Source organism: Prunus avium, chromosome 2 (genome assembly GCF_965620075.1).
Source record: "Prunus avium chromosome 2, drPruAviu1.hap1.1, whole genome shotgun sequence".
Lineage (NCBI taxonomy): Eukaryota > Viridiplantae > Streptophyta > Magnoliopsida > Rosales > Rosaceae > Prunus > Prunus avium.
The window spans coordinates 41,953,930-41,975,279 of NC_142285.1; the positions used below are offsets into that span (position 1 = coordinate 41,953,930).

The 21,350-nt window shown below is 36.3% G+C and overlaps 6 protein-coding genes across 8 annotated transcripts; 4 read left to right on the plus strand and 2 right to left on the minus strand.

Annotated features, from left to right (window-relative positions):
* The first annotated feature begins 2,208 nt into the window (after window positions 1-2,208).
* Window positions 2,209-6,076, plus strand: FKBP53 (FK506 BINDING PROTEIN 53). Its single transcript, XM_021967708.2, has 11 exons — window positions 2,209-2,363; window positions 2,703-2,776; window positions 2,922-3,157; window positions 3,249-3,385; window positions 3,900-4,251; window positions 4,415-4,558; window positions 4,983-5,241; window positions 5,317-5,401; window positions 5,485-5,526; window positions 5,628-5,676; window positions 5,766-6,076. Exons 1-11 carry the CDS (start codon window positions 2,351-2,353, stop codon window positions 5,842-5,844), a joined length of 1,470 nt encoding a protein of 489 aa, XP_021823400.2. The 5' UTR covers window positions 2,209-2,350; the 3' UTR covers window positions 5,845-6,076.
* Window positions 6,077-6,629: 553 nt separating this feature from the next.
* Window positions 6,630-10,616, minus strand: LOC110764720 (enolase). The gene is made up of 16 exons (XM_021967735.2): window positions 10,392-10,616; window positions 10,049-10,112; window positions 9,691-9,755; window positions 9,513-9,560; window positions 9,327-9,413; window positions 9,138-9,218; window positions 8,940-9,041; window positions 8,740-8,820; window positions 8,578-8,652; window positions 8,177-8,320; window positions 7,860-8,054; window positions 7,706-7,756; window positions 7,445-7,533; window positions 7,311-7,362; window positions 7,105-7,161; window positions 6,630-7,027 (listed from the first exon to the last, which is right to left on the minus strand). The coding sequence occupies exons 1-16, from the start codon at window positions 10,458-10,460 to the stop codon at window positions 6,947-6,949; spliced, it is 1,341 nt and encodes a 446-aa protein (XP_021823427.2). The 5' UTR covers window positions 10,461-10,616; the 3' UTR covers window positions 6,630-6,946.
* An 803-nt stretch (window positions 10,617-11,419) lies between these two features.
* LOC110764747 (rRNA processing protein-like protein) lies at window positions 11,420-13,185 on the plus strand. 2 transcript variants are annotated; one of them, XM_021967768.2, is made up of 2 exons: window positions 11,420-11,548; window positions 12,075-13,185. In XM_021967768.2, the coding sequence occupies exon 2, from the start codon at window positions 12,084-12,086 to the stop codon at window positions 12,978-12,980; it is 897 nt and encodes a 298-aa protein (XP_021823460.1). In that variant the 5' UTR covers window positions 11,420-11,548; window positions 12,075-12,083; the 3' UTR covers window positions 12,981-13,185. The 2 variants fall into 2 exon arrangements, with proteins under 2 accessions (XP_021823460.1, XP_088103975.1); XM_088247849.1 differs by lacking the exon at window positions 11,420-11,548 and adding an exon at window positions 11,561-11,644.
* Window positions 13,186-13,975: 790 nt separating this feature from the next.
* On the plus strand, window positions 13,976-14,911 carry LOC110764748 (uncharacterized). The gene has a single exon (XM_021967769.2). It carries the CDS (start codon window positions 14,154-14,156, stop codon window positions 14,604-14,606), a length of 453 nt encoding a protein of 150 aa, XP_021823461.1. The 5' UTR covers window positions 13,976-14,153; the 3' UTR covers window positions 14,607-14,911.
* Window positions 14,912-15,997: 1,086 nt separating this feature from the next.
* LOC148297065 (uncharacterized) lies at window positions 15,998-16,772 on the plus strand. Its single transcript, XM_088249637.1, has one exon. The coding sequence runs from the start codon at window positions 16,177-16,179 to the stop codon at window positions 16,594-16,596; it is 420 nt and encodes a 139-aa protein (XP_088105763.1). The 5' UTR covers window positions 15,998-16,176; the 3' UTR covers window positions 16,597-16,772.
* Window positions 16,773-16,853: 81 nt separating this feature from the next.
* Window positions 16,854-20,827, minus strand: LOC110764659 (AT hook motif DNA-binding family protein). Of its 2 annotated transcripts, XM_021967671.2 has the most exons (6): window positions 20,441-20,827; window positions 19,976-20,342; window positions 18,714-18,781; window positions 18,391-18,522; window positions 17,783-17,944; window positions 16,854-17,503 (listed from the first exon to the last, which is right to left on the minus strand). In XM_021967671.2, the coding sequence occupies exons 2-6, from the start codon at window positions 20,328-20,330 to the stop codon at window positions 17,210-17,212; spliced, it is 1,011 nt and encodes a 336-aa protein (XP_021823363.1). In that variant the 5' UTR covers window positions 20,331-20,342; window positions 20,441-20,827; the 3' UTR covers window positions 16,854-17,209. The 2 variants fall into 2 exon arrangements, with proteins under 2 accessions (XP_021823363.1, XP_021823362.1); XM_021967670.2 differs by having other exon boundaries at window positions 19,976-20,826.
* Between the last annotated feature and the right edge of the window lie 523 nt (window positions 20,828-21,350).

A 21,350-nucleotide genomic window follows, 5' to 3' on the forward strand; every position in this document is an offset into this window, starting at 1 on the left:
TTTTTTGTTGTCAAATAGTACATAAATAAATATGTTGTTTAAGGTGTTTTTTTTTCTTCATTTTGTCATATTTTCTGTCTTCTACCTTTTATCAAATGTCATACTATAATTTTTTTATACAGTGGACTACGCGTCGTACATGATTTCAATAAGCTCTTGTCTTTAAAGGTAGTTGGAAAATCATATCATATCAATAATAAACATAATCTCACAGTATTATGTATGTTTATGTTTATATATCCACATTAACCATTTAAATAATGCGATTAACCATAGCTTTTGTTTTTTTAAACTGAAATACATTAAAAGTTAGATTCCCTATGAATCTTAAGACCATACAAATTAAAAAAAAATATAGCAACGACATCAAAAGGGAGATGATTAAACCAACCACATGAGTTGTTATAACTGTGTTTTTTTTTGTGTTTTTTTTTTTGCCAACTATTCTGCAACCATATTAATTTCTCTGTAGATACGAGTAATAGTGACTTGGTTAAATTTCCCAAGAAGTTGCCTTATATATTTTGCCATTGATTTTAAACTCCACTGTAAATTGCCTTGTTTGGTAATAATTTGTAGAAATACTTTAGAATCGCCCTCAATTTTCACCTTCAACATCTTCAAACGATTGACCCATATCAAAGCTTGCTTGATCATCATCTTTTGTTATGGTAATATGTAACAAGATTATTAGTTATCCGAACTTATGAAATTTGTAAAAACTAATATATAAGGATTGATGCCGGAACCAAAATACCTGTGCGTTTAATTTTAATTTTGTAATTAAGCTAGTTTAAATAGCATCAAAATCATACTCCAACCAAGTTAACTATTTGATGATCACGCTTAGGAGTTTGGTGGAGTGGTTACAAGTGCGACCCATAAGGTTTCACTATTTTAGGTTTAATTTACATGTGATGTTTTCCAACAAAAGGAGAATAAATTGCATAACAAGTAATTTATGGAAGAAATTATTGAAAAAAAATAGAGACAAAAGATACAAGTATGACTGCAGATAGCAGGCATGTGGTGGATGTGTGGAAAAGTCAACAAAGTAGCCCTAATGGCATTTTCACCTAAAGCATATGGTGCTGTCCAACCTAAAGCTTTACTCAATTTTAAGATCTAGTGTCTATTTCAAATTTCCAAAATATAAAGGTTTGGGTTTTGGAAATATTGAATTTGAAGCTTAGATCCATCCATGGACCATTAAATCATTAAAAATATGAATTTTCCCTTTTCAGCAACAGAATCTGAACCATTGAACCAAACCATATAAAAACCAAACAATCATCTTAATCTGGGTAATTATATTATGACTTTGGTCTGGCTTGGCTTGGGTTCAGAAAATGACATAAGTAAGTTTGTGGGCTAGCTGGCTATGAATATTTTGGGCCAAAAAATAAATTTAAAAGAAGCGTATTATTATATCTATTGAGACATATCATCCTTAAAATAATTTTCACACTAGCATTATTTTTTACTCATTATTTTGCACACGTGTTTCATATGTCTTCAGTGGAACCCAACCGTATGGAATAATAATAAACTTTTTCATTAAATTTTAATAATTGGAATACCTTTTACTCTACGTTATCGGCCTCGTTTATTTTCTTTTCTTAATACTTTCAAAACGCTCAACTACGTTAAATTTAACACAAAAAATAAAGTGGATTATTATGTCTTCAAAATTCTGTTGGATCATTATATAAACAGTAATATTTTTATGGGCCACTTACAAAAAAGTATATGAATGGCTCAGAGGGAGCCCACTCAGAAAGCCTGCAGATTTTCATCACTTTGGACGAACTGGGCCCATTTTTCAACCCATTACACTGCTTCCTTTCATGGGCCACTTGCAAAATTTTACACCTCACAATTTTTATTTTATTTTTTGGTGTGTAAAAATCTCCCTAGCCGACAACAGAAAGAAGCAAAATTAACAACTCTAAATAACTTCTCCAATCTATCTAATATTGATTTAGAAATCAGATTGGTTTTCAAATAATTCCCTTGCACCCGAGCTTTTAGTTTCGATTCCCTTCTCCTCCAATATCCCTTCATTTATCTAACCTGATCGGCGTCAGCGTTCAAATAAACATTTCGCGCGTCTAGTCTCCTTATAACACGTGTCTGAGTCAAAGGGGCATCAAACGGCCCGGGAAACATTAATAACGAGGCGCCACATGTGCTTACATAACACGGTTGCATATAATGGCCGTGTTACCGTGAGTGACCTAAACTCGAGGGGAAAATTAGGGTTTTAAGAGCCGAAGCGAGAACCCTTGCCCAGGGTTTTAGACAAAGTTCCGAACATCGCTGTGCTGTGTGAGCCAACCATACAGTAACAATGGGATTTTGGGGTCAGTCTTCTTTCATTTTGTTTCATTATTGAATTTTCATCTTGTCTTTAATGTTAGCACGTTAATGTTCTATGAATTTCATAATATTTCTTGAAATCGTAAGAAAATAAAATGGAAATTCTTCGATTTCTCAGAAACTGAAATTTTTGATAATATGGGTAACTCTAGTCCCTGTTTGGCTTGTGAGAAATCGTAGGCGAAAAATTGAAAGCTAGAGTTTGGGGTTGGGATAGAATGGGGGATGCGTGATACTAAGTTCTTCTTGCATAAACTCAGTTCCTTTAGCTATCGAATGCAGCATCACATGTATATAATTTTTGGGTTGAATTTGAACTATAGGAATTGAAGTAAAACCGGGCGAACCATATGGTTATCAATCCGATGAATTTAAAGGAAGGCTTCACATTACTCAGGTACTTTGTTTTTTTATTTATTTTTAAATTGTAAATTTTCAAAACTTTTGGTTGTTGCCAGCACTCTAATAATTTTTGGAAATCATCGTGAATTGGGTGTGGTATAATGGTCAATTTGCTTGTTAACTCTCTGTTGATATATCAGGCGACTTTAGGCCTTGGTGAATCGAAGGAGAGGAGCATAGTTCAGTGCTCCATGGGATATAAGAGTCCAATCTTTTTGTGTTCCTTGTTACCAAATAAGAATGAATCATGTCCGTTGGATCTTGAATTCGAGGGTGTTGATGGTTTGATAGACTTCTCGGTGATTGGCAAGCGGAGTGTCCATCTCTCTGGTTACTTCGTGGATGATGACAGAGATGCCAGAGATGACTATGAATCGTATGTACTTACTTTACTACTGATAATTTTTTCTATGTAGGGTTTTCCTCATTTTTAACGGTTATTTTTATCTCTCTTACAACATTTTCAGGGATTCTTTTGGGGAGGATATTGCCGAAACTGAGTCGGAGTCATCAGAATACGACAGTGATGATGCTTATGATGATGGCTTTATTGACGATGAAGATCTGGACATTTACCCGCCTTCACCTGTTCCCAATAGCGGAGGTACATTGGCCTATTGGATTTTATTTTCTATTTCACTATCATAGGATTCTAAGGTTCATTTTTTCTTTTTGTTTTCGTCTTTCGTCACAGCCACATCTGTCTGTTGGAAGTGTATGCTCTATTAAATATGTTTTGAATGACTTGGCATAGCTTTTTTTATGACTTTCACCACTGGTTTGCATATTGGATCTGATATGAGAGGAAGCATAACATAATAAAAATTTATTTGTCAAAAGTTTGATTATTCTCAATATGTTAAACTTAAGCTAGATATTTCACTACCATTTTTGTGTACGCTAAACCATTGATTTGATATTATTACCACACTATGTTATCCTTCAAAATCTGGTCTTTTTGTTTGAAAAGTAGTATTGCGCTGCTGGGATAGTGTGTATCTGTGCTTTATTCATGGTTGTCGCTTATTCAATGCACCAGACTGTTGGATCTGATGTCAGGTCAGTATGATGATGTAAGATAGTGCTTGACTCGGGGTTTTATTTGGCTTAAATTTTAGTTGTAATTGAGGAGATAGAGGATGATGAGAAACCTACGAATGGAAACATCCAGTCCAAACGACTACTAAAAAAGAATAAATCAAGTTGCTTGGAGGACAAAAACCCTCAACATCAAATTGTTTCCAAGAGAAATGCCGGCGTCCCTGTTCTGGAGAGTGAAGATGAAGATGGCTTTCCAATATCCACCAAGCAGAAAACCAACTCCAATATTGAGAAGCCTGAAGCAGCAACAGAACAGGAAGATAACAAAATAACTGAGAAAAGCAAGAAAAAGAATGTGAAAGATGGTGATGATACTGCTGGGTTAAAAAGGAAAGTTGAAGATGTTGACCAAGATGGTCAGCCAGAAAGGTGGGTAATTCAATTTATCCATTTCACGTGTTAGTTGTTTGTTAGTGGTAAGCATGGAAGTCGACAATTAACAATGATTCAAGAACTTTGTTTTTGTTGTCTTTTTCCTGAGGTGCTCACCAAATTCTCAGTTTTTTAAAAGTTTTTCCTTAAATGATGTCAGGCAAAAGAAAAATAAGAAGAAGAAGAAGCTGAGACAGCAAGCTAAAGAGGGAAATGCAGATGAAGTCAATGCTTGCACCGACAATGAAAAGCAACCTGAGATCTGCAAGAGCCAAGACATTAACCAGGCTTTGCCGGTTAAGAAGTGAGTTTTGCTACATCATATTTTTCGGTTTCAAAGTTGCATTTATATTTTAATTTCATTGAGCCAGGAATTGAAATTACCCATCCCCTCTAATATTTTGATTCTTTAGATTTGAGTGTCAACTTGTTTAAGGAATGAGGCTTAGAACAATCAGACATTGGCTTTATGCTTTTTTTTCTATCCATAACTTGGGCTTTAATTTATTTTTATTTTTTCTTCTTTTTAATCATATCTTGCATGTCCAACTCACTATATTCTTTACTAAGAAGTCCAGTCAATTTCTACCAGAGAGATTGAATGCTTGGATAATACCCTTACTAATGGCTTAGACTTGCTATCCACTATTATTTCTCTTGTGCATGCGCACATTTGCTTTCTCGTTCCTACATTGATCAATAAGTAAATTGCCTGTTTGCATGGACAGGAGCTCTGACATCAACACGGATTCTATTCCTGGTGAAAATCACACAGAGGAGAAAAAGAAGAAGAAAAAGAAGAAGAAAGCCCAGGAGAGTGAAACAAAAGTGGATCAAACTGTTGCTAACACGGAAGATCCAAATGAACCGACTTGGGAGAAAACCAATGGCAAGCCATCTAAAGTGAGAACCTTTGGAAATGGACTGGTTATCGAGGACCTATCTATGGGCCAACCAGATGGAAAAAGAGCTTCTCCAGGACAAAAGGTAAGTTTTAGCCCTTAGGCATGTTTACTTGTACCTTTTAATGGATTTAAGACACAAATATTTATTGGTTTACAGGTCAGTGTTCGCTACATTGGCAAGCTAAAGAACGGAAAAATATTTGACTCAAACGTGGGAGGACCACCCTTTAAATTCCGCTTAGGTACCATTAATTCCATTTGATAGATATTAAGAAAGAACTCGACTTCAGTATGTGTGTTACCTTAATGTCTTATGGTTGTGCAGGTATAGGTCAAGTTATATCGGGCTGGGATGTTGGGGTTAATGGTAATTCTCTAAGATATCAAAATCTTTACTTAAATCTGATTTTCGGTTTTAACTAAGCAGTTAATTGTTGCATCTTTTAATGCATATCTACCTCCCTCCAGGTATGCGTGTTGGGGACAAAAGAAGACTCACGATTCCACCAGAAATGGGGTATGTCAATATCATAATTTTTTCTGTTGAGCTTGTTGTCCGCTTTTCCATTTCTGCCAAACTTATTTACATGTTTCTTTTTTATGCAGTTATGGACATAAACGTGCTGGAAAAATACCACCAAACTCATGGCTTGTGTTTGATGTTGAGTTGGTTGCTGTTAATTGATTCAGCTGTGGAGATGTTCGTTCCCCTTCCAATTTTGAATATCTTTTTGTCCTGCTGGGAAAACCAGTCTTGAAAACTACAATATACTCTGTCTCTTCTGTCTTAGAGAGTTGCATCTCTCTAAGCCTCGGTTTCCAACTTAGCCGTTATAGCATATTCAAGTATATGTCGATTTTGGAATTGTTTATAAGAGCAGTTGATGCGGCTAAGAACATTTCATGATTTCCATGTTTGTACTTTGCCCTTCTAGTTTTCTTCCATGGTTTTAATAAAAAAATATTATTATTGAAAATGCTTTAAAAATATTTCTAAGGATGCCCAATTCAGCATTTTGACTTAAGCGGGCAAGGAAAGCTTTCCAAATCAGAAGTATTTCTTGGCAAGTTTTTATTTTTATTTTTCTCCATTCATAATTTGACAAGAATAAAATTAATACATCTTTGGTAACTAATCCTATTTTTATTTAAACGAAGGGGAGTCAATTCAATTGATACTGGCAAACTTCACTAGAATATGTTAGAAATATTAATTTTTTTTTTGTCAATATAAATATTTACAATTGGACTTACAAAAATATTTATGGTAACAAAATTCCCTTTTTAACTTAAAACGAAAATTAAAAAGAAACTATATGAAGGAATCACAAGAAATAAATTATCCAATTGTCTTTTTGTTGGCCCAATAAAAATTAAAAACAATGCTCTGCTTCAGTGCTGTTAGAGATGCGCGAAAACGAGCGGGTTTCTTTTGTATGGTCTTTTGGGATGAACGCGAGAGAGAGAGAGTTAAGAAAGAGGATTGGATTGGATTGTATTGATGCTTCGGAAGAAAATAATCAAAGTGTATTCTTTAACAACATTTCAAGATTTTGTCTTAACCCATAAAGACTCGAGCTACATAGAGAAGACTCAACATTGCATTGCATCACCAAGAAACAAACCTAGACAACACACTCATTAATAGTTGCTGATTTCCTCACCAAGATCCTATAGTAACTAGCAGTAAGGACGTTTGGCTATGCAAAATTACATGCTTGGTTGGTAACACCAAAAACCAGAAAGGCTTATTTAACAACTAGGGTTTTAAGATTCCAGCACTCCTATCAGTATGGTTCCACTGGTACTCTGAATTTCGATCCGGCATAGACTGCTGCAGATCCAAGCTCCTCTTCTATCCTAAGAAGCTGCAAAACACCCAACAAGAAAAGCAGAAAATAGTTAGAGAGAACTTAGAAGCAAGTTAACAAGAAGATGGGCGCACCTGGTTGTATTTAGCAAGCCGCTCTGATCTGCAAGGAGCTCCAGTCTTAATTTGGCCCTGTTTGATCAAACAAGGATGCATAGGCCAAATCAGTTTAAGTAACAGCATAGTCCAAAGCTTGGACGACATCCCAATACATTTCTAACACTAAATTATAAAATACAAGGTAGACTTATATAGCATCCAGGTAAGACCCTAGCACTTACCGTCGACAGCCCAACAGAAAGGTCAGCAATGAAAGTATCCTCAGTTTCACCACTGTAAAAGTAAAAAGATAAACCAAATTGGCAAAGGAGTATGTGTATCAAGAGACAGATGAAAATAACGAAAAATGGGATACCTTCGGTGACTTGCCATGACACCCCAGCCAGCACGTTTTGACATTTTCACGGCTTCAATGCTTTCAGTTACTGAACCAATTTGATTCACCTAAACAAACAAAAAATAAAGAGATGAGTGTCATCACTGGTCACTAGTCATCCACAGAAATCCATAAACTATTAACAACTTGGACGAAAGATGAAAGTAGCAGCATTAGCCACCTATAAATCATGAAAGATTGGATCCAAAATCAAGGAAAGAAAGGGGCCGAAATTACTACCTTCAAAAGAAGAGCATTGCAGGTCTTCTCCTTGATTGCTTTCTCCACTCGCTGCAGCAGGCACAATGAACAAAGAAATGTCAAGACCACCTTTTCTATCATTCATCACACATAATGTGATACATGTAGCAGTATAATAATAAAATCTACTTGCCTTTGGATTTGTGACAAGGAGATCATCGCCAACAATTTGCACTTGCTCACCAATTTCAGCAGTCATCTTTGCGTAGTGTTCCCAATCATCCTGATCAAAGGGATCTTCAATCGACACAATTGGATATTCAGTAACAAATGACTTGTAAACATTCTTCAGACTGTCTCCTGATATTTTTTGTGATCCATCATTTTTCTGCAGCATAAAACTAAGTAGTTCAGCCAGCTAACCCAACATAAGAGATAATAAATCCATATAATTAGTATATAGAAAAGATAATTATCCATGTGTAGCCAAATATGTTGTAATTTAGTTACCTCTTCCTTGAAATTCAAGTCATAAGTCTTATCCTTGCTATCATAGAATTCTGAAGCAGCAACATCCATCCCAATGACAACCTTTCCAGTATATCCAGCTTTAGCTATGGCTGTCTTCAGCAGTTCAAGACCCTCTTTGTTTTCCTATAAAGGGAAACATCAAAAGAATGAATTATTCCACTGCCTGGCCAAAATTCACTAAGGAAAAAAACAATTGTCATTTTCTACATAAGCAGAAGTTAATCTGTTATACGAAGACATGTACTCTGGAAACTTAGTAAATTAAATTACCACCATTCAAATAATTAAGCCAGTAAAGAACACAAGAAAGCTCTGCTTCCAGACCAACGATAACAAAAAGCCACTCTAAGTTGTCTTGTTTTGTTAATATTTTTACATACCTGAATATTAGGTGCAAACCCGCCTTCATCCCCAACATTCGTGGCATCTTGTCCATACTTCTTCTTAATTACAGCCTGGAAGAGAAACCAAGTGGAAACTTCATGAGGCCTGCAAAGGAGGTCATTCTATTATGCAAAAGCTGCAAAAGAAAATAGTAATACCTTCAGGTGATGATATACTTCTACTCCCATCTTCATGGCTTCCTTGAAAGAAGATGCTCCAACAGGGAGAATCATGAATTCCTGTCACAGAAAAAATAATAAGAATAAAAATTGCAAGGGGCACTAATTTCTCATAACATTAGAGAAAATACTAACAGATTATTCAAGAACAAAAAGAGAAACACGAAATCAACATTAACCTGCATTGCTAGTTTATTGCCAGCATGAGAACCTCCATTAATGACATTAAACGCAGGTACAGGTAGCACCAAGGTCTTGTTTCCAGCAAGATTGGCAATGTGCTGCAATGTAAAAAGAAAAAGCACTATTAAGAGTGAACCTGAGACATGCCTTTAACTAAATGAAATGGCAGGGTACTACTCTCCCTGGAAACAAACCTTGTAAAGAGGGATCTTGTTCACAATGGCACCTGCTTTGCAGACAGCAAGAGACACTGCCAGTATAGCATTTGCTCCAAGCTAAAATAATAAAAGTGAGAAGAAACCAGAATTAGCATGCAACAAATTAGACCGAAGTGCGGCAATAAGAGAGGGAGAAGAAGCAAGAAGAAAAAAACATTAATATACCTTCTGTTTGCACCAACCCCATTCGTTAACAGTTCCATCAAGCTGTTGTACCATATAATTGTCAATTTTGGTCTGCTCTGTTGGGTCCTGTGATGCACACAACAAGCAAGAAGAAAATTAATAACCATTTGCCTTTCATTGGAATAGGAATAGGAATATAATACAATCTAAAAATCTCTATGTTACCTTTCCAATCAAAGCAGGTCCAATGATCGAATTCACATTCTCCACAGCCTAAACACAAGATTAAATTGCAATGATCAACTTTGCTCCATTTAAACGAAAAACGAAATCAAAATGATATAGAGGAACATTATACAGACATCGCAGAGTCAAAATCTAATACTGAACAATAACCACATACTTTAAGGACACCTTTCCCAAGATAATCCGATCCACCATCTCTCAACTCCAGGGCTTCATAGATACCTTTTCAATCATATAATATAACAATAAAATATTAGCGAGAAAGAACTACAACTAGAACCATGATGATAGGCACTCAAATAAGTTCAAATTAAACCTACTTTAAATAGAAAAAATGTAAAGAAATGAAGTGCAAACACCTCACTAATGAAGTGCGAAAACATAGACATAAAGGAATATATAAAGATATATAGTTCCTAAAACCTAACTCTCCAACATAACCAGCAAACTCAGGAACAATCAGAACATAAGACTAAAACAAATGAAGAGGAAGGGGAACGCTCTATGGTTTTTACCTGTGGAAGCTCCACTTGGAACAGCTGCTCTTGCGTAGGTTCCATCGGAGAGTGTAACATCAACCTTAAATAGACACACATTCAGTCATCATCAGTCTTACATTTGAATCCAACGGAAAAAAAGAAAAAGAAAAAAAAAACTTGTTTGGTTGCTCAGAAATCTAGCATCTTACTAAAATTTAATTTTGTTTTCTCACATTTTCTCATAAACCAGACAGTGCTGACCAAAAAAAAAAATCAGACATTGAAGACTGAAGAGGGAAAAAATGAAAAAAGAAAACAGATAACTTAAAATGAGATCGAAAATAAGGAAATCGGATGGCGGAAAATGAGAGAAACTCACTTCGACGGTGGGATTGCCACGGCTGTCGAAGATTTGCCGGGCTTTAACAAGCTTGATCGTCGTGGCCATTGTAACTTCAACTTCAACTGCAACTGCAACTGTCTCACTCTCTTTCACTCTTTGTATTTATCGAAGGCTTTGTCGAGAAAGTGATGAGATGTGGTAAATATAGAGGTGGGATCACGTGGGCGTGAAGCGCGGGCAAGGAAATCGCTGCCGTTGATCGTTCAAAAAGTGCAAGCGATGTGGACGGTCGGTGATTTCTTTCTTGCGAATCACGGACTGCCAACTTAGTCTCTGGCCCGGACTGGCATATGAAAAGGAATATGCGGTTGCCCACTGCCCCTTGCCCAAGAAATTACATTACTCCATGTCATGATGAGAAATGAAGGGTAAATTGGGAATTTGAGGGTGGCTTTTTGTCAAAAGGTGTGATTTGGGCGCACCCAGATTTGATAAACCGGGGTTCAAATTATAGTTTTGGTTCCTCAAAGTTCCACATTAATCATTCTAAAAAAAAAAAATAATAATAAATAAATAAATTCCACATTAATCTCTTTAGTCTCAATTGTTACAAGTTAATCTTTAAAGTTTACTAATTGATACAATTTACGAATAATACTTCAATTAGTCAATTTTTTTGACATAATTAACACATGAGTAACATAGGTGACCGTAAATTAGACTGTTTGGAAGTGTAGAATCACTATATATATGGCTCTTATGCACCAATTTTTTGAGTTAGTGACGAAATTAAGTCATTATTCTTAAATTGCAATAGTTATTAAACTCCAACACTTCAATCGTGAGAATTAAAACTACATGGACTAAAGTCGAACTTTGATGGAATTATAGACCAAAATCTTAATTCAGTTTTAGTTTTTGGTAAAGTGGAAGACCTAGGCCCAAACACGTTAAGAAGAAGAGGGCAAGGTACTAGCCCAAATGCTCAGTGTGGGTCAAGATAGCCCCACTAAGCTCCGTGTGTCTTAATTTTTTAAATGGTTAAGCCCACCTAGATTTAGCCCAAAGCTAAGCCCCTATATGCCAAGGTCCTGAAAACCCTTCTTTGTGTAGTTCACAGCTCGACCTAAACCCTAAAACCAAAGCAATTGGAAATAGGGTTTTATCAAGGGTTCAGAGGCCACAGCGGAAAGGTAAGCATTTTTCATAGCCAGTCTCCTAAGTTTCAATCTTGAAGCAAACTGGTTTAAGCTCTATACAACCGTAGTCTTTTAATTTAGGCGTAAGATGTAATTCTTCGTTCTTCCTTTTCCCTTTTCTGCTTGGCTGCCGAGAAAATTGATGTATAAGAGGATGGAAAGATATCGCATTTTCGTTTTTTTTTTTTAAATTTCCTGAAATCCCAACTGTAGTTTTTTGTGTATGAATCTGTTCTTCATAGGCTGTGGTGTGTTAATCTGATATTTCAACTTTGATTGATTTGAGCTGGAAATAAAATAAATATATTGGAATTTATAATGATTCTGTGTTTATTAAGATTAAGATATGTGATATTGTTTGGTAGGTTATAAATTTTAGTCGTGCAGCATAGATTTATTTCTATTTTGTTTCCTGAATGCATTAATCTGTTTTTGGTACAAATCTTTTCAAATGTATGAACTGATATGAAGTGATTTATCCTGTTCATTAGTCTAAACAACTTGCATCTTTTCCTAATAGATTTACTAAATGGGTGTATCCAATAAAGAGTCCAGACGGTTTAATGAGGATTCCATGGAAGAGGATGATTTGGAAGACGTGTCTGAGCCAGAATCCGAACCAGAATCAGAACCAGAATCTGAAGATGATGAAGATGTGAAATTGACTGAACCATCAAAGAAAGCCATATTCAACAGAGATGGTCTACTTGATAAACTTGGAGATATTAGCTGGCCGGAGAATGCTGGATGGGTGCACAAACTTTCTGTTGATATTGATCAAGAGCAACAGGTGGACGTTAATGATGACCTAACTCGGGAGCTCGCGTTTTATACCCAGGCTTTAGAGGGAACGAGAAAGGCATTCGAGAAGCTTCAGTCAATGGGGCTTCCTTTTCTCAGGCCTGAGGACTACTATGCGGAAATGGTGAAGACAGATTCCCACATGGAGAGAGTGAAGAGCCGGCTTTTGGTAGAGAAGAAGAAGATTGAGGAAGCCGATGAGAGAAGGAAAGCTAGAGAGGCCAAGAAATTATCTAAAGAGATTCAGGCTCAGAAGTTGAAAGAGAGAGCTAAGCAGAAAAAGGAGGACATAGAGTCTGTGAAGAAGTGGAGGAAGCAGAGGCAGCAGAGTGGGTTTGCTGGGGGTGACAAAGGCAGTGAGTTGGATTTGGCATTCGAAGATGGGAAACCATTTGAGAAGTCAAGTAATAAGAGGCCAGGTGTAGCTCCAGGAGATCGGTCGGGAGGGAAGGCAAGACAAGGTGTGAAGGTGGGGAAGAAACCGAAGAAGAGGGATATCAAGGATTCCAAGTTTGGATATGGAGGGAGGAAAGGTTCCAAGAAGCAAAATATGGCTGAAACCACCAATGATTTGAGAGGCTTCAATAAAGATTCTCTCTCAGGAAATAAGAAAAGGAAGAGGTGATACCATCGTAGGGTTTTGTTTGTGCACTAGTCTTTCTTTCTGGTAAGGGCTTGCCTGTTTAGCCTATTAATTTTTGCTGGTGACTTTAATACATGTGAACTCTTAAGTGTGTTAAGCTTTGCTCCAACACTACTAACCTTGAAAGTGGTGGTTGTGCTTCTTGGTGGATGATCATAGTATGAAGTAATATTTTTTTTTATGCAAAGTTTTAGTTGGTCCGGATGAAGCCAAACACTACAACCAATTTGTAGCTTTCTTCATATGAAAAATTATGATTTACAAACAAATATCTTATATATGTCTTCATCCATTCTATTTCATGAACTGTAGCTTCCAACTACTAAGAATTTTGTAGTGGTCATATGCTTCTGGTTTCACCTTGCTTTTAATAACTAAATGTGCAATCAGATCCGTTCAAATGCATTTCAATATCCATCTGCTTCGCCTATAAAGTTTATAAACTGTCCTGGAATGCCGATATCATTACGTTTTTAAAGCTGCACTTGTTCTTTATGAAATCAGTTCTGTGATCTGCCAATGCAAAGGCCCTTCAACATAGATGCCAGATTTATTTATTTATTTGATAAAAAAGCGACATAATTTTATTAGATCAATAGGAAAGAGTATAAAGGATATCATTAGCAGGTTTTTTTCCTGGTAACAAAGACATTGAAATTTTGATTGAAGACAGATTGGACTTTTCTTTGGTAAAAATAAAAAAGTCTGGGATTTGCTCAACGCATACTCAAAAATAAAATTTGTGGTTCTATGATGTCAACTTTTGATGCCAAGAAACGAAGAAAGTTCCATGTGAGGTTCTTGGGAGGTACGTTTGGACTTTTTTGATTAAACAAAAGAGAGAAGACCCACTAAACAGTGAGTGATTTGGGAAGTTTCATCTCAACTACAATGGATTTATATCTCAATCATTAAACAAAATCATATAACATATGTCATTTTCTATGTAGCTTTCACACCACCCCACCTCACCATCTAGTCGTTAACATGATCTCCTTCAAAAAGCTTCTCGCCTACACTTCTTTCAATCCTTTGTACCAGTAGTTATAAATAGCTTCTTTTCGTTCTTCTTCTAACACCCTACCCCTTCTCCTCCTTGCTTTTGTTCATCAAAATATATCCTATCCAGTCCAATCCAATCCAATCTGCTCAACCATGTTGGCTTCTACATTGGACTTGCTCACTCAGGCTGCTTCCAATTCTCTGCTTGTTTTCTGCTTCTGCAATTTGATTATAGTCATAATCTTCATGGGGTCGAAACCAGGCTCTTACTTTGAGCAAGAAAGTGAAATTCCAGTCTCGATGGTCACCAGCAGCTACAAGTACAACAGAAACAACACAAATTGTAAACAAGTTGATGATGCTAAATGTAAGCAGGAGGAGGGTACTTTGGTCAATCCATCAGATACTGTTTTCAGCCAAGTTTCATCAAATGCCAAGAAAGAACTTGCCACTGCCAGTGATGAAAAGGACAGCATCATCAGCCATCACAATGACAGCAAGAAGTGCGACAATGATGATGAGCTGAGAAGAAGAGCGGAAGAGTTCATTGAAAAAATGAACAAAGGATGGAAGGCAGAGTTGTCGAGAACTTCACATTTAATCTAAAGGGGCTTGCATAATAAATTTGTATTAGCTTGGTTTTTGGTCATCATCAAGCTTAAAATTTTGTACATTAATTGTAACTCCGATGTGGTTTACTGAGGAAAATTTAATTTTAATCATTAGAAATAGAAATGTTCTTAGAATTGTCGGCCCCGGAAATGAAGTCTGCAACTGCAAATCTTCTGTGAAATTCTCGATCCTGTCCTGTATGTTTCGGAGGGTAACTTTGTTCAAACTTATAGATTAACAAAACGTAAGCAAAAGCCTCATAACATATGCCTTGATTCTGTTCTCACATGGATAAAGAGGGAAAGTGTTTGAAAAGTTACAAAAGGGCATGTTCATTTGGTAATGTAAGCCGCATGAACTTTTCTCATCTTCTTTTGTTTTTTGGTCCATCGTTCAACTTTTTATCACTTCCCCTGCTTGAGAGAATAATATATATATATATATATATATATATAAATAAGGGAGATTCACTATTATACCCAATATATAAGCCCAAATTAAAATAAAAATAAAAATCCTATATGAAATGGATTTTAGAAACACACCCAAAATCCATTTACAACATAACAAAAAGACTTTTAATTTCTTTTAAATTACAAAACTGCCATTGATTTCTTAAAACAAACTCAACCCTAAAATATCATTAAAAAAAACCTAAAACACTCAATAAGGCATCAAAGTAATTTAATAATCAAGATTAAATTCAATAAGGCCATTTGTCATTTTTTGGGTTTGTTTATAGAAATTAAATGGTGTAGAGTTTATCTATATTATTAGTGCTAAGAATGGGTGAATGACTAAATATCTCTATAAAAATGGCTTTAATAATAAAGAATCTCATATCAGTTGCAGGAGGTGATTGGTTTTCAATTATAAGCTATGCCACCAATTTTAGGAAAGCCAATTTTGAATTTGGAGGGCCAGGTCGACGTTTTGCCTAACTTATACGTGTTGGTCTGATGTCAACTTCGAAATAAGTTGGTAAGTCAAGATCTTTTAATATAAATAAACCCAATTTCAAATAATTTTCTTTAATTTAAGCCATACTTAGTCTCCTTCACATAATTACCTGACTAATAGTTTTCTAATATCTTGCAAGCAAACAAGTTTTAGTCAAATTTAATGAGATGATCAGGTACATGTTCTGTTCTGTTTTGCAAAAGAAAAAGAGAGACAACAAAGAAAGTACCATGAAAACGGGCTTGGTTAGTGGGTGATGTTTTTGTGATGACGCAGACGGAAGGAGAGGCTGAGAAGGATCCATGTGACATTCTTGTTTGGTAGAATGGACTTTTAATTTAAAAAAAGTGAAAAAGAGGCCCCATCATCCCCATAATTTTAGTTGGGAATGAGCTTTCCATTCCAATGCATGATAAATAAAAACATTTTTTTTTATGCCATTGCCATTTATCATTAGCTTTCACAATACAGAACATCTTCTTCTCCTTAACTTCTGTTACATAAAGCTTCCCATCCACTCTTTCCTTCATCCATACAAGCTTTCAAGTGGGCTAACCTCTCTCTCTCTCACATACACATTTTGTTAACAAAGTTTGCCCTTCCAATGTCCACAACTATGCTTGATTCTACACTAGACTTAATCACTCCGGCTGCTTCCAACTCTCTATTCATCTTCTGTTTCTGCAACTTGATCATAGTCATTATCCTCGTGGGCTCGAAACCCATCTCCAACAACAATGAAGAAAGCGCAATTCACCTCACAATGCCCACCAGCAAGCATGTGGATGATGAACAAGGCACACGGGATAAACAAGTGTGCAAGAAGAACAATGCCTTGATGGAAGTCAGTCAAGTGTCAAATGCCCAGACTGCAATATCTGATAACAGTAAAGTCAGCAGTGCCAATAGTGACAATGGTGAAACTGAGGGTGATGATGAGCTGAGGACAAGAGCAGAAGAATTTATAGAAAAGGTTAATCAAGCATGGAAAGCAGAATTACTAAGAAATTCACGTTTATTCTAGGCAGGCATGGTCTGAAGCCAGCAATTTTTTGTTGCAGTGATGAGGCTTTGCTGTAGCTATGTTGACAACATCTTTAAAAGGAATGTGCTTAAATTGCCTACTATTATTCCTTTTAACTTTGACTTTTTTTCTCTCTGTTTTTTGGAGTTGTGGACTTAAATGTTCTGTCATATGGATATGGATATGGATAAAGATAACCGATTTCGGCGAATGAAAGATAGATCTGCAATTTTGTGAACTTTTTAAACACTCATAAGTTCATAACCAAGAGAGCATTCACTCAAATTCCAACTTTCAGATACTAAGAAGTTTATGGGACAAATCACTAATCATGTTTCATACATCTAAAAATGCTACACCATAGAACACTAGAAATACATGAATACAACAGCCACACGATAAGCTTCGTGCTCGAGAGACCGACCTAAAACCTAATAAGAACGACTACAATCCTGGGTTATAACCAACATGAGGTACGTTAAGCCTAGTTTGTCCTTCACAAAAGAGCCAATGAGTCTGCATATTGGTGTCAGACAAGGTTGAGTGAGCCTAGATGTCACTGATTCTGGAGAAAATAATTAAGATACAACCATCACACAGGGAGCAAACATGATCAATAAGAAACTTCACAGTTTGGTTGACCAGGGCCTTTAGATTCCTCTTCCGACAACGATTTACTCTCAGGAGCTGAGTTCTTAAAGCTGTGCATGGGGTTTACAGAAGTTGAATTGTTTCCATGGAAGGAAGGAGAAGTCAGAATGGGCTTTACTCCACCACAGACCTTCATTTCTTCACCAGACACGGCATTGACAACAATAGGGACAATCGACGATGATACAGGCTCGAGTCTCTGTTTCTTGGGCTTCTGTTCCTGCTGGTGACCTGGTAGAAAACTCCCCACCACAACCTGATGTAGTTAAAACAGTTCAAAGGAAAACATCAACTGCACAACTCTTGATATATACAGGTGGAACATGCAAAAAAGAAGAATTCACTGTTATAAAGTAAGCTACAATACATTACAACAATTAATTTCTAATATAATAACAAAATATTGGAATATTTGATAAAGAAATAGTAAAATTAACATTTTAAATGTGTCAGAAATTAATCAATTATATAATGACTGACTATTAATCTTCTTTTACTTCATCTTTTGTTCTCTCTTCCTAGGAAATGATGTTACCTGCACAGGGCCAGCAGCTATCAACATACCAGCAAGCCCTCCCCCAACCACTCTACCGTCTGGACCTGCCAAAGCGACACTCATGCCACCAGATCTGCTCTTTGTTCCTGCGTTCTCAATTGCAATATATGATCCAGACAAGGAAAGTATCTCAAAACGGCCCTGTAAAATTCAAAAGAAAAAACCACCGTCATATTTTCTACCGATCAACAATGTCAGGAAACTGAGTATGATAACAGTTTAACTACATCATGTCGGCCAAGTTACAAACTTGAAACTTTTTGGGTCAGCATAAAGATAAGAACTTATGCAAGTCATTTACTAAAACAGTTATAGAGTTGATCAATCTTCCGCATTAATGTTGTCTTCTGCAGGAACATATGGAGTCAATAATTGCTGTATTTTCTTTTGATTTAATGTGTTGTTCACTAGCTATAGTAGCAGAATAAATAACAAAAAAAACTGAAAGGTTATACTCTTAAATATAGAGCATTTAAAAATAAATAACATATGATATACACAACACCAAGTATGTAAATAGCTTGCAACTAAGAAGTTACATTGTATAGTAATAACACACAATTTGAAAGGAGGACGAAAGGCCATACCTCATATGTTAAAGTACCCCCAGAAGAACTGGGCTGCCGAAGTGTAACATTTGAAATGGTACCATTTGCAGAAAGTATGCAAATAGCTCGAGACCCTTGTTGAGAGAATGACATGATCTTCATCGTAACATCCTACGACAACCAGAAGAAATATCAGAAATCAGGTCAAGAACAACATAGATCAAAGCGCTAAGTCTTGGACAAGCAAACTCATCCTTAACAAATCTTGAGATGAAAACTTCCATTATCGATTAGGAATAGTTGGCATGAGATTGCTGTAGTAACGTGAAAATTTGTTTCACATATAATTTTTCAATGCATACCTCGCCAGCATGGACAGTGAGGACATGAGGTGTAAAGTTTGCACCAACAGAGTATGCAATCTTCTCACCTACAAAAGAATTAAAAACCCTCAGCGAATCGAAAATAAAACAAACAAATAAATTCTCATCTACTGTATATAATACCCATAACCCTGAAAATGACAATGCATGGGGATATTAGATGATCATTGATTAGAATAGATGGAAAAATGAACAAAGCCTGGAAATTGTTGCCAAGTTCACCACCAGAAAGAGGCAACCCTAGCTAATTTGATGAACTTGAGAAGGAAATAAATAAAAAGCGAATGAATAACTACTAACGATTTAAAATTTGTAGAAACGAACCCCATTAATTTTATAATAAAGGTCATAGTTTATGCCTTAGGGCCACTCAAAAACCATTCCGTGACTAGACTACTGGCCATAATCCTCAGGAGACAGTAGCTCTTGAACCAAATATGAGGTTTCTTTCTACAGTGGTTAAGGTCAAAACTTGCCCAGAAAATATTAAATTTATAACCCGAACCGTATAAACCCGGTGTTTGTGTGCATAATTCTCATGCCCAGATGGAGTTTTAACTCTTGCAAGCCAACCCATATCATTTTCTTCCACCACATTTTCTGCTTGTGCTGCCTTTATTTTTCTCTTTCTTCCTTATCTTGTGCAGCTTAGCCAGGTCTTTCCACAGAACCCCACCAGAGCCAGCAGGTTTTTAAGAGATAATCGCGTAATTAGACAAAGTCCAATCCAGGCACGTCACCCCATTAGTGGACTCTACCTATTGAACAAGCTGGCACCTTCAATCATTCTCATCCTGTTTCCTCGTAAGCTTTAGCTATCTTCCCTCACAAAAAGGCAAAGGACTAGTATAATATAATTGTAGGCAACCAGCAGAAAAACTCCACATCTTCACCACATATACCATTTGCTTCCAGATCTGACAGGGAATCTGATACAAAAAGGGTCCACTCCCACACCAAATCCAACAAACATTCCCTCAAAATCGTACTCTAAAAACGCAAATCCAATTCCAAAATTCAATCTTTTCACCGCCGGCACAAGCCGTCAACGATTTTGTACCAAAATTTACTCACAGCAATAAACACAAGCCCTTCAAAGCTACCATAACAGATCATGATCATCCCAAATGTAACAGTAAAAACGGTAACCAACAATAACTGAAAGTCAAAATTTTCAAAGCTTATAAATTTTAAAAGGGTCTTAGATCCTAGAACACTACATATGAGAGTCGTTTTATTACCTGAGCTCTCAAAAACGTCATACTTGTGAGACTTCTTGACTGAGTCAACGGGCCGCCCTCTGCCCCTTTTCCAGGCCGAGAACTCTCCGGTGAGCGGAATCGAAGACGAAATCGGCATCGGCGACAATGCCGACGAGACGGTCTTGTCAGGTCCGTACTTCCTAGGCCTGCCCCTCTTCTTCTTCACTTCCGTACCGGTCACGGCCAAGCTCATCGGCGAGGCCGTTGCAGCTGCTGCCATTGTGGGACCCTCAGATGGGCTGGGGTTTTCATTTCTCGGGGCAATTCTGTAGGTATCTGGAGCTTCTTCACCGCTCACCGCTACCCCAGAAACCAAGTTGTCTTTCTCCTCCATATTTGTATGTAACTTTCAGACAACAAAACCCTAGTAAGCTTAAACCCTACAAACTCTTACAAATTTAGAACCTACACATTAAAGCCATCAGCTTTAGGAAGCAAGAATACCTAGAAAATGTGATCTCTAAGGACAAAAAAAGCTGATTGAAATACAACACAAGAATCCAGAAGATTTTCTGTGAAACTGAGCTAGAAAATTCCAACTTTTCAAGGAAAATTTGGAACTCTAGAAACCAAAACTCGTCTTTAAATGCTGAAAGCTAGAGAACCCAGCGCTGCAACTCCTCCAGCTCTGAGGTTTGTCTCCACCATTGTAGAGAAAGCACAGAGCTTCAATGGCAAGAAACTGAATTTCAGTAAAAAAAATTGTAAACAACTTCCCAGAATTACAAGGAATTAGAAGCACAAATTCTTGTTGTGATTTCAGAAATACTTCGAAGAAATGTAAATTTAGGGTTTTGCAGGAAAAGGAGGAGAAATAAATAAACTATTAAAAATGGAAAATTATAATTAAAAAATAAATTGTATATTTAAATATTAATGAATTTGATTAAAATTTAATATTCTAATTGCAAATTCAAAGTATAAATTTTAGTTAAGAAATTGGTTCGCGTCCGTCTCGGAAATTTAATAAAGGTGATTTAATAAATGGACAATGATACTGAATTTGAATATTTAAAAAAAACAATCAAGTTTAGTTTGAGAAAAGAAAAGGGCTTTTCTATTTTATATTACCTTTTATTTATTTAAAGTTGTATAAAGAAATATATATCAAAGCTGTAAAGCTAACGTTAGAGCTATGCCAATTTTCCAACTACTGACAACTCCTTTGTCTTTTCAGAAAATTAAAGTTGACTAGAACATTTTAATTTGAACTAAACGCCCTTTTAGTTTGAGGTATCTACTGTTAATGCCACTGTAAAATAACATGCCCTTCAAAAAAATGAAGGAAGGCTTATGAATTTGCTAGTGATAGATTACCAGAAAAAGAATCGACCACTAGAAGAAAGGAGATTGG